Here is a 12732-nt window from a genome sequence, read left to right as displayed (position 1 = left end):
GATTTTTTTTCTTCACCATCTTGGACAGGCAGAGCCATAGTAACACTTTGGGGTATGCATGGGTATCTCCTTTCATAAATTGTGTCTTAAGGATGATGTGCATATAGCAATAATGTAAATAATAGCTGCCATAAAGCTATGGCTTTACCCTAAGATGCCCTGCAATTATCTGGTGAGTTATGTAAAAGTGCAGAAGACAAAGCTTATTTTAATATTGGTTATAATCTGGACATTGTATTCATAATTATTCACAATTTTTATGCTGGTTTGCCAAAGATTAAATCCACTTTGTGGAAAGGGAAAGAAACAGTTCAAAATTATGGGTGAGGTTAAAAGGAAACTGTACTTAGTTCACAAACTATCTCCCAACAAAAATGCCAGGAAAGAATTCCAGTTATCATATGCTTGTATTAGTAAATAAAGGATGCTTATTCAGCAATTAACAACCCGTCGGAATCTAGTGACAGTCACTCAAGAAAAAGTCCTCCCCGTTCCTGGATATGGTAGTGCTCCTATAAAGCAGCCCTGACAGGGAGGAAGGGCTAGCAGAAGCTTTTTCATAACTGCTTTTATATGGAAAAAACTTCATGAAGAATATTAAATCAATCTACCCATATTTATTTTTCTTCTTTGTTTGTTTAAAGGTACAAGGATTTTGGCAGGATTCTTTTGTGGATCAGTGAGGAAAATGCTGAAATATTTTAAGATATGAGTCCCTTGAGAGTAAGCTGGGAGACAAGCAAGAAAAGAAATTCAATGTAGAAGGATTCCTGTTCCTTTCAATAGAAACAGAGAATGGGTAAGGCCCATTGTGGGGTTCTGTGTGTAGATGGAGAATGAGATGCTGGGAAGCAGTGTCATGGAAAGGAACCTTGGACCCTGTTTGGCAGCAAGTTTGTTACGAGTCAGCAGTGTCCTGGCAGCCAGGAGGGCCAGCCTGTGTCCTGGGGTGCATCAGGCACAGCATCGCCAGCCGGGCAAGGGAGGGGATTGTCCCTTCTGCTCTGAGCTGGGGCAGCCTCACCTGGAGGTGAGGTCTTACCTGCTGTGCTCAGTTTTGGGCATCAGAATATTAAAAAAAAAAAATTAAGCTTTTAGAGAGCACTTAAAGGGGGGCCACAGGGGTGGGGAAGGGGAAGCCTTATGAGGAGCTTGGTCTAGTCACTTGGGAAGTGGTCACAGCACCAGCCTGACAGAGTTCAAGAAACATTTGGATAACACTCTCAGGCCACGGTGTAATGGCTGGGGAGTCTTGTGCAGGGCCAGGAGTTGGACTCAATGATCCTTGTGAGTCCCTTCCAGCTCAGGTTATTCTATGATTCTGTGATCTGGTTCTGGTCAAGCAAGGGTACTCCTAGAGCTCATGGTACAGGCTTTTGTCCAGATGGTTCTTTAGTGTCTCCTGTGATGGAGACTCCACAACTTCTCTGAGCAATCTGGTCCAAAGCACAGTCACCCACACAGGAAAGTTCTTCCTCATGTTAGGTAAAACTTCCTGTGCATCAATTTCTGCCTGTTGCCTGTTTTCTTATTTCTAGGCACTACCAAGGAGAACCTGGGTCCATCTCTTTAGATATTTTGTGTACATTGATGAGGTCGCCTCTCAGTCATCTCTTCATGAGACTGAAGAGACCCAGCTCTCTCAGCCTTTCCTTATAAGAGGGATGCTCCGGTCCCCTCATCGTCTCTGTTGCCCTTCACTGGATCCACTCCAGTCCATGTCTCTCTTGTCCTGAGAAGCCCAGAACAGGACACAGCACTCACCAGGACTCATCAGGCCTCACCAGGGCTGAGCAGAGGGGCAGGATCCCCTCCCTTGACCTGCTGGCCATTCTCTTCCTAATGCAGCTCAGGATCCCATTGGCCTTGGCCACCAGGACACGCTGCTGGCTCAGGGACAGTTTGTTGTCCACCAGTACCCCCAGACACTTCTCCACAAAGCTGCTTTCCAGCAGCTCAGCTCCCAGCCTGGACTAGTCCATGGGGTTATTCTTCCCCTGCTGCAGGACCCTGCCCTTTGTTGAATTTCAGGCAGTTCTTTGCCCATCTGTCCAACTTGTCAAGGTCCCTTTTTCATCAAGGTTTCAGGGAATGAATCATATTCTGCTGGCAGTTCCCTGTACCAAACTGCTTTGGATCACTGTTTTGACAACAAAACCATAGAAATTATTTTTCTGTTCACTTAAATCAGATATTATACCTCTTGTATGTTGCTACATGAACACAACTGTATTTTGCCAAAAATTTTTGTAATGTAGATATATACATCTTCAATTAAGCTTAAAATATTACAGTATGCATCTTTAGAAAAGTATTCAATCATGTTCAGAAAAATATAAGAAAATACTAGGAGAAAAAGAACATTTTTAGCACAGTCTCAACAAAGCAGAGCAAGGCTAAAATGGCAAGGAATAAAACATCAGTAGCAGGACCTCTCTGCTGAGGCAGACATTCAAGGGCTTTTTCATTATACAAGTTCTATTATTTAGTTGGAGTGGAGTAAACAGGTTTTTGGGTTTGTTGTTTGTTTGTTTTTTGTGAGGAACAGTACTTACTTGCTCTTTCTCTTGCACTTTTTGTGTTGAAAACAGACAGTGGATTGTAGTGGTTGAGGGAAGGCTCAAGGAATGCTACTGGAATGGCTGCCGCAAGAGATGCTAAACACTCACCAAGCGCGGGACGCTGCCTGTGTATGAGAGACACTAAAAGTCATCTGAGAGGAAAAGTGTTTCACCAGGCTTTCAGTGTCTAGCATACATGATAAAAAGAAATATTAGTATTTACAATTGCTTTTTAAAATATTTTTTAAGCATTAGGAACTATCTGATAAATTAGAAACAATTGATTTATCCCATGAAAAGAACTACCAGAGATCACAGTGGTGCAAGAAAAAACAGTTTTAAAAACCTCACCTCCACCAATGTTCTGGTTCTGATCAGGACAGTGTTAATTTTTGGCATGGACAGGACCCAGAGGTTATTCTATGCCACCTCCTGTCATTGCCAAGGACAGGGTTCCTTAGGGGTCAGGCATTGTCAGGTGTCCTGTGTGATGAGGAGCAATTGCATGTGTATTGTTTGCCTCTTTCTTGTACACCATTGTTAGGGCTGTTGCTCTTACTGTTCATTGCCTTATTTTGTTGTTGGTTCCAGTAAATTGCTCTTATCTCAACCCATAAAATTTACCATTAGTGCCTTCAATTCTTCCCTCCATCCACCACAAGGACAGGGAAGGAGGAACTGAGCAAGTGGCTCATTGACACTCTCAAACGTGGTTTGGAATGTTTCTGTGGGAAATACTCAGGGAATGCCATTTTGAAACCAACTCCCTTATTTGGCACTCAGCATAGGGCAGGAAAGGGTGAGATAACAACATATCTGACCAGAGTGGGTATGAAGCAAAAGTGATCTAAGCATTTATTGTATTAGGTCCAGAGCCACTAGTCACAATGTTCCTTGGTCTGTGCTCATGATTGTGGTACCTAACCCTGTATACACTCCCATATATGCCATATGTGCTCCTCATGGTAATATTCTTCAGAGCAGGGAGAGGGATGAGGATTGCTTTGTTGCTGCACTGTGTAATATCAGCTTATGACATGATGATAAGAACAATGAAGGTCATTTGGGATGTGTATTCAGTGCTGCTCTTCTGCCCTTATCTTGGGCACAACCTCAGGGAGTCCATTAAAAATTGTACCCAGCCTGTGGGAAGAAGAAGATGGATAATTTTCCCCAGCTTTTCACCCCCTTATCCTCCTTCAGCCTGTTACCACTGCTTTTGAGGATTTTGAACTTACACTGAATGTTAAGGAAAGCATGCTCTTCTTGCTTGGTCTGCTGCGTCCCCTCGCTTTGGTCCACACCATGGATTTACAAAAGAGATTTTTAGGAGAGTATTTCAGAGATCTGCCCCAAGCGTGAATAGTCACAAGGGGTATGGAAGGTGGAAGAAAAGGGGCCAAGCTTTGAAGGATGATTCTGCTCCAATGGTTTTTAAGTTTACCCCAGAGCAACTACAGTGCTTGATAAAGTGGCAGAATATTTGAAGGATAACTGCTGTGGCAGTTTCAGGGAGGTGCAAAGTTATGCAACATGCTGGACTCTAGCTACTATTTTTGGACACTGCTTGGTACTAGACAGGACCCTCAGGGGGAGGAGAAGGAGGAAAGCAATGCATTGGGGCCATTCAAACTGCAGCTGAATCAGAGGAACAACCTGTGCCTGTAGCAGTAACCCCTACACAGCAGAAAAAATACAAGACAGACAAAATCAGTTCTCTTAGTGAGGGAGGAAAAGGAAATATGGCCCTCACAAGGAGGAAGACTTGGGGTGAGAGATAATCACCTGGGCTCTATTCCTGGTGAGCTGTGTGAACAGATTTCACCCACCAGTCAGGTGAGCCCCTCGTGACCTGACTGCTCCAATGCTGGGACATTGTGACCCACGATATGAAATTGGGTGGTAGAGAAGCTGAGCATCTGGGATCCCTGTCCTGGGATATGGGCATTGCAAAAGGGATTGGGAAAAGGGCAGAAACTCTCCACCTCTGGAGGCAACTCCCTCATGGCAAGTGTGAGGGAAAGGTATCTTTTCAAGGGTCATCTATTAGTGCACCAAGACAAGTGAAACACCATGAAGAAAGGTATGCATTCAGTAGAGCATTAGGGCTCAAAGTAATCAAAAGCTACAGCATTTTGCATCCAGTTCTCAACATTTATGAATCATGGAGACTTTTAGAGAAGAAATGTTCATAGAAAAATCAGAAATAACTCCAACATCCTAAAGAAGCTAAACAGTCTTTGTACAAAGGATAAAACATTTGACAAAGGAAGTTAGTCTTAACAGAGCAGCAGCAGCAATTGAATTAAGAATTAGTCCTGAGCCCCTGCAGCCAGCAGAACTATTTCAGCCATAAAAAGAGATATTTATCTATGAAAAGTGCACTATGACTCATTCTGCAATGAAAGGTAAAACTCTTAATGTCCCTGCCAAAAGTCACTGGGAGAAAAATGTGCAATTTAATCCTGAAACTGAACATTGCTTAATTTGAATAACTGTTCAAGTCAGCTCAATCACTCACTTGTAAGTTTTCTGAAACATTGAGCATTGTGTTTGAAATCCTACTTCCCACCTAGACACTGATGTCTGCCTAAAACGGTAATTTAGGAGTGTGAGATTAGTGAAAAACAAACTAAATGAAATCCACAGTCGAAAACCTCTCACACAGCCTTAGGAGAATAATTAGTTTCCTTGGATATATCCAATCCAATCACTTTTCCATTCTAAGAAGACAATTGCTGCAGGCAAAGGTGATGCTGCTATTTTCAATAGGTTTAAGGAAACTGTCCAGTGCTTACAGATTTTGCCAATCAAGTGGAGGTTTGTGCTCTGAGCTCTTCCTATTGAAAGGCAGCTGAAAAACAATCATCTTTCATTTCCTGTGAGGAGATCCTGACTGAGAGATAAGGTGTCAGGCACTTTCTAGTTTTCCTATCAATCTATGTAAAGGAGTATTTAGGATTTTAAAGCCCAGAAAGAGAAGAAAAAGAGTATAGGTTTGTGATTAGAGATGGATGCATAAATGCCTGAATGAGAACATACAGCTTGTGCACACATGTGCATGCATGCAGAGTGGGAGGAAAGACCTGTCCACCAGACATCTCTTGCATTTTGTGTGAAAGAATTCTGAATAAAATCTGGAAGGAAGGACTTGGAGACCAGCATTCCTCACACTAAACAAAGCCTGTCCTAAGCAGACTACAGATTTTAATTTCTTCCAGTTTAGTCTCTCTCTCTCCCTACGGATCTTAAGCTTTTATCATAAGAAAGGCAGCAAAAATCACCTAACCTAAAACTTTCACGAGTATTAGGATGGGTTATCCTTATTGTGTTTCCTGTCTTGTGATACACAGACAAGCAATGAGGGTTCTATTTTCTGAGCTAACAAATATAGATTTGATCTCCTTCTATTGGAAGAAAGGGCTTGAAACATAGCAGAGAAACTACATGCTTAAAGGAGTTGTAGACCTCAGTCATTTTTAAATGCAAGTAACTAGCGGTTTTCTTTGTAGAGCTAATTGTTGTCAGAATACTCTACATACCTCAGGATTTCGTGCTCAGGACAACGCTTTTGAGAACTCTTTATAGACCTAGGTGTGAAACAGATGCTTCCTACTTAGTACTCAGCCTACTTATCACAGCAATATGTAGCAGAAAAACTTTGAGAACCTAATGGCAACTCAAAGAAAAATTCAGTTTTTCCTATGTGCAGAATAGATTCTGTGCAGATACTGTGCCATGTGTAGAATAAGTTATTTACTTCTATTGAGGGTTTTTTCCCTGTGGAATTGAATGCTGAAGTATAGCAATTATTTTTAAGGGTAAGTGTATTTTAAACATCTCTCACTCTTTCAAATTCACCTTTCAGCCAAATTGCTTTATTACCTGAGCAACTGACTCTTAATGAAAAGAAAATTTTGCATGCTGAGTTTTACACTTAATACCTTTCAACATAGATGTTCTTTCCAGTCCCAAGGGAATAGAGGCTACATAGAATTCTGTAACATGAAACTTGAACATCACCCACTAGAGGAAAATGAAAATGCATTATCAGTATTTATTCAGGTAAGGATTAATTTTCAAATATCAAACACCTGTTTTATGCAATATCTTAAACAGTATCTAAAACTTTTATATCACTGAACATTCTGAGTGTCCATTCTCCACACAGTATTTACCTTCAATGTCTCTAATTCCTGGTCTATCATCTACATTTATTCCAAAGCCTATCAGATCATTAGATATTCCAAGAGGACAGCAGACACTTATAAGATATTCCAGGCTATCACACTTGCAGAGTACAATTTTAACCTAAACAAAATCATTCTGTCTGTGTGTCTAACCTTTATGTACCCAATCTAAAGGTTCCATATTTTTAAAGAAATTATTTTAATGGTTATCTATCTTTTAATTATGACCTAAATATATACAAAATTTTGGAACATAATTACAGACATTAGAAACATTAGAAAGTAATAAAACCATTCAGCATATTGCTGAATCTCAAGGAGTCATTTCAGTATTTTTAAATTAACTGATGCTAAAAACAGGGAAAATTTAAATTCAAATACCTACAGTGGTTTTCCCATGTAAGTGAAAATCCACAAGGAACTTATAGTGAGTTGTCTCCTTTAGTATAATGAAACACTACTTTTGTATGGAAAACTAGTCTCATATGCACATTTGTTAAGAGAGCACTTAAAGGGATATTTTAATTCCCCTCTCAGTGTTTGAAGAAATATTGTATATAATTAAGCTTATTGAGTATTTTTTTGAACATGTACTAGAAATAAGGTACTATGTTGCTAATTTCAGAATTAATTCTGGAAAGGTACATGTTACTGAAAACAGAATTTCATTCTCTGAATCCATTCAGTCATTACTAAACAGCATTTGTAGCATTATAACACAATAAAATTCAAAATTAAAATAAAATACTTACAAAGTAAATCTATTCCAAAGTGATATTGTGAAATATGTTCAAAAATTGATGTTAAGATTGGTAACAATGCTACTGTAGTATAATTGATATTCTGTGAAACACCCTTGATTTGTGTTCTTGAATGAGTAAATTTTCCCAGTTTAAGGTTTTCGGAAGTTTTTTCCAAGTCTTCAGCTGCATTTTCAAAAAAGGCACGCAATCCTGCTTTAACAAGCTCAGATCCTGATTTCATAACAGTTCTGAAAAACAAATAAGGGAAAAAATATCAACTTGTCTTGATATTTAGTAATTGTATAGAGTTACATGTACAGGTTAGTTACATTCTGTCAGTGGTTGAAGATACCCACATGTATCAGGGAACTTCACATTAGGAACAGAAAAGAGCACTTACATCTGAATAGCAGTATAAGCAACAATTTTCTTTGAGTATTTAATACAAAATAATAACAACAAAGACCTTGATTCCACAATCTTGCCTTTCCAGGTTTTTGTGGTCTGCTTTTGAGTGAGATAATGCCTTCTCAGTAAATGTCAAAAGTCATGAGAAAGCTTCTCTATAAAATATGCTCAAAACCCCCAAACTCTTAATCCCTATAGTTTTATGGGAGCCATAGTAACTAGGTGTGTAAGCCAGGATACTTCAAAGCCCCCAAATCTAGAAAATGTGACTGCAATACCAGAATCACTGTCTCATTTATTGACTTCTTTTATGCTTCTCTGACACCTTACTGAAGATGCCAGTGTTGTTCACAAGTTCACAATTAGTTCATTATCAGGCTGCTGTGTAACTTAACCAGGCCAGAAAACAGCTCCAATTCAAAAACTGTTCTTGCCTTTGTTTTAATCTACACAATCACTTCAATGATAAGCAGTAAAAGTTAGCAAATATAACTATGCCCATATATTAATATACTCTGCATACTTCTAATGACAAATTTTACACTGTGCACTAAACTTTCTTAATATCTGCAGGTATCACTACTTTCAGTTCCAATGGTCATGTAATTTCTATCTCCCCATAAAGTGTTCAAGTGTACTTGGAAAGATTGACAAGTGTTTTCAGTGTTTGAATGACAGACATTGAGCAGAAAAATGTACATGAAACACTTCAGACAAAATTTGCTACTGTGGAGGGCAATATCTGAATTGTTGATGCTCTTAGATCTTTGATTGCAAAAAAAAGATTAAAAAAATGCAGAAGAAATCCAATTGCTTCTGAAAATCTCTGTGAAACCTTAGTCGTGTGCAGCTGGTACAAAAGTTGCAAACTTACCGTGTGTCAAGAGACTGAGCTAAGATGTGCAGGCAGTTCACCATCGTAGCAGAATCACTTCCTGGTTAGAAAGAAATACTATGAGAGCACAATAGCACAGGAAACAGCATCATGTAAAGATCCAAAATGTCCTTACTGGAGATGCCCAGTTTAAACAAGACATTACCTAAGTCTCCCACTTTAGGTCACTGAGGAGGGAGTTAAGTCTGGTGCTAGAAGTAACTTTTAATTTTTTTAAGTCAATTTCCATATGAGAACTAAACAGAATAACTAATGTCTACTCAGGCACATTTTTACCACCTAAACTCACAACATTCTGAACTCTGTATCTTGTAGCATTTGCATTTCTTTTAAAATTTTTTAACCAATATCTTTGTAGGAGGTGTATTATTTTTCTTTACATCCCCTTTTATCTATTCAGAAATTAGTCTATTGGATTCAACAGTTGGATGACAGAAATCAAAATAATTAGTGTAAGATTACTTTTGAAAAGCTAAAAGTAACTGCAAAGCACTGATATTTTTTTCATGGAGTCTGGAGATATGACAATGTGCTGTTTCTTCCTGCTTCAACACCTTATATATTTTATTAAGTGTTAACTTCAGAGCCATGATCAATGCCCTCACTGATTTCACTAGAAGCTTATGGAGCATTAAATAGAATTTTGTCTATAGTTGTTGAAAATCTTCAGGTAAGAGAAACAACGGTTATGTATTCTTTAAATTTTTATCGAGCTCTTTCTTAACTACTTACCAAAAAGTGAGATCCTATGTCTAACAAGAGCAGCTAGTTTGCAGAACAGGCTAAAGTAGAGAAGACCAGAGAAAGCAAAACAAGACAAAGATGAAAGACTTATTTAGAATAGGAGGGAAAGAATAGTAGGAATATGAAAAAGAAAACACAACATAGTTCCTGGAAAGCATACTCTGAGTGATACGTGATGATTAACAGTCAACTGCATTAAGCAGAGTAACATTTTGAAGCTCCTGAGATCTTTCATTTTCTATATTTCACCACTTCAGAGGTGACTTGAAATCTAAAACTTTCTTTTGACAGTGGTTTTCAACAACTGCATACTGTATGGCTGAGTCATTCTTTATGGCTATTATTTCTGAATAAGAATTTTTTTTGTAAGGACAAGAAAAAATGAGAAACATTTAAGTGTTTTACTTGGCTTTCTGCAGGAAATGAATTTAAAAAATCTTCATACTATTTAAAATAATTTGCAAAGATGTTATTTGTAAATAAACAAATCTGTTTTTACCCTCTTATGATGACAATATAAATCCTAAATATATACACACTAGAAAAGCTTCTTGCAAGTATATCAGATACTTGCATATCTAACCTACCTGTCCAAATAGTAGGATAATTAAGAGAATATAGCAGCAACACCCTAAAGATTAAAGGGGTTATTTCAACAGAGACAGCTGACAGACTTACATATCATTTGGGCCATATTTTACAAATGGAATTAGGGCACAAAAAACCAAAGCATATACCTTAGGACTTGGTATGGTCTCATACTAACCACAGATTTTTATTGTTATCTTCACAGTGGTAAGGAGATACTATACTTCCTATAAGATGAAAATGGCAGGTAGTCACTTCTCTCAGTGAAGGATGCACAAGGAATTATAAGATATTTCTGCAATTATACTAGCAGGTACTTGTGCTAGACATCTAACTTCTTCATGTGCCTTTGTAAAGCCACTTTTATAGCCCTAGACACATCCTCCTACCTTCATTAAGACCTGGCTGACTTTAGAGAAGTAACAGGAGTACTCAGAGAGGAAGCATGAAATTGAAATGAAATCAAGTGACACTTCCACCCTCCTGAGCCTGAGCTGTCTTTCCCAGCTGCTGGAGAACTGTCTCACAGGTTTGTAAATGTCTCAGAGTTGAGTAAAGCAGAATCTTAGGGACTTACCACCATTACACACAACTGCTCTATAGGGACTGCCACACACAAAGATGGAAACAGAGTGTAATAATAATTTAGAGAAATGCAAAAATGTGTTGAGAGATAAACTGAAGAGGGGACTCTAGGAAACTGAGTCCTAGGCCTGATCTTATGTAATAACACATAACCTTTACTTTCAAATTTTATATCTACTTTCCACTGAAAAAAGCAGTTAACTCTGGTAAACACAGTGAAGGAAAGTTAGAGGAATCTGAGAAACTGACAGCTAAACTAAGCATGAGAGTAAAACAGTTTGAAATACTATGATACAAAATTTCCAAAAGAAAGTAACTGGCAGCACACCTCAAGGGGAAGGAAAAAACCTGGCAAATTATTGAAGTCACAGTTAAAACACAATTAAATATTATTTAATATTGTTTTCAAATTTTCATGACAGGAAAGAGAAATTCCTATTTTCTTATAGGCAGCACATTCTAAAGTAAAAGGCATTTATTCTTAACAGAATTTTCTAGAATAACTTCGTGTCAAATGGCTGATTCCATCCAAACAGTAAAGACATGCAAAAATTATGAAATTCCAGTAATATTTGTGCAGGGGCAGAAATAATTTTGTGTAGAATCCGTATTTCCCCCTCAAAAGCTGCCTTGTGGTATTTTTAACATTTTTTGGTACCTGAAAATTTAGATAAGTGTGAAACCATTTAAATGAACCAACAGTGGAAAGAGTTTTAACCAGAAACTGCTACCAACAGTGAAACAGAACCCCGTAAGAAGCTAAGTAATTCCACTGCTCACAGAATAATTTATTAGTATGTTGACATTATCATCTACAATTACATATTAATAAAAAATAGTTATTATATATAACTAAGTAAAATAAATCTTTATTATATATACTTAATACTTTAACTGTGTGTATGTGTATATATATATGTATATATGTGTGTATATATTAAAATATATATAAATATATATAATAAAGAATGCACAGATGACGAATTTTATTCACTCACTGCCATTCTTATGTAGAATAAAATATTCACTTTTCAGGTAAGGAAAATAAACTTTTGAACTATCTGTATTTCTCTACAATCTAAGAGGAGACCTTTGGTTATCTGAATAAAACCCTACTATGGATAACTTTTTTTTTTTTACTTACCTTGCTACCATTTCCTTTTCCTTATTTGATGCATATCCACTGCTACTGAGGATTTTTGATGGAGAAGACAAGAAGTAGAGGCAGTGATTTGTGAAGTATTGATCAACTAATGGTAAAAGAACCTAAGAAATACAGACACAAAATGTTTTTTTTACAGAGCACAATGGTAAATGTAACAGCAATACTTTGATGGTCACAATTCATAAAAATAATTTTAGTTCTTTAACAACTGTATTTTTTTATTGCAAACACAAACTCATGTAAATTAAAAACTCAAGTCTTAAAATTTTATTCAAAAGTACATAAATAGTAAACAGACCTCCACAGAGATATCTCTTTTGGATCTAATACTGCACAAGAGCATTTCTGCTAATTAGATGATATGCACTTCAGTGATATCTTGTGGTAAAAGAATCAGACTAAATGTATTATTCAGTGAGAGTATTTAATATCATGTAATGAATAATCTGCCTTTTAAATTTTATGTTCCTTCTCATACAGAAAGAGATATATTAAAGTATTTTGAAATACTTGAATCCAGCAAATATACTGAGATATTTTGGAAGACATTTCAAAATACTTGATAACAGTTTAATTATTTATCATAAAAAAATGAAAATATATATTTCTATTATGTGAAAAATAGTCTAAGATTATAAATTTGCATATTCTGTATAGTGGAACATATATGAAGTAATCACTCACTTTAGCAAAGAATTTTATTTCTTGGTCATGTGGAGATTTTTCAGTTTTCCCACTGGTTACAATGGCTTCTGCAAGGATACAATCAAGGCAGACACAAATAAGAAGCTTTCTAATAATAAATAACACAATAGATCTTTCAGACAGACTTGAAAAATTAGTTTTACTCAAA

The 12732-nt window shown here is 37.2% G+C and overlaps 1 protein-coding gene across 5 annotated transcripts in view; it reads right to left on the bottom strand.

Moving 5' to 3' along the window:
• RYR3 (ryanodine receptor 3) overlaps positions 1–12732 on the bottom strand; it is a 195150-nt gene that overhangs the window by 49875 nt on the left and 132543 nt on the right. For all 5 annotated transcript variants that reach the window (XM_041459923.1, XM_041459925.1, XM_041459924.1 and 2 more), the window contains exons 59-65: positions 12564–12631; positions 11859–11980; positions 9530–9579; positions 8777–8837; positions 7504–7742; positions 6506–6587; positions 2556–2686 (exon numbers count right to left, since the gene is read on the bottom strand). In XM_041459923.1, the coding sequence (XP_041315857.1) occupies positions 2556–2686; positions 6506–6587; positions 7504–7742; positions 8777–8837; positions 9530–9579; positions 11859–11980; positions 12564–12631 (753 nt within the window). The remainder of the gene's footprint in view (positions 1–2555; positions 2687–6505; positions 6588–7503; positions 7743–8776; positions 8838–9529; positions 9580–11858; positions 11981–12563; positions 12632–12732) is intronic.

The sequence above is a fragment of the Pyrgilauda ruficollis genome, unplaced genomic scaffold (assembly GCF_017590135.1).
Source record: "Pyrgilauda ruficollis isolate IOZ18807 unplaced genomic scaffold, ASM1759013v1 scaffold14, whole genome shotgun sequence".
Classification (NCBI taxonomy): Eukaryota; Metazoa; Chordata; class Aves; order Passeriformes; family Passeridae; genus Pyrgilauda; species Pyrgilauda ruficollis.
Note: the sequence above shows the minus strand (reverse complement) of the source record. Positions and strands in the feature narration are given on the sequence as shown.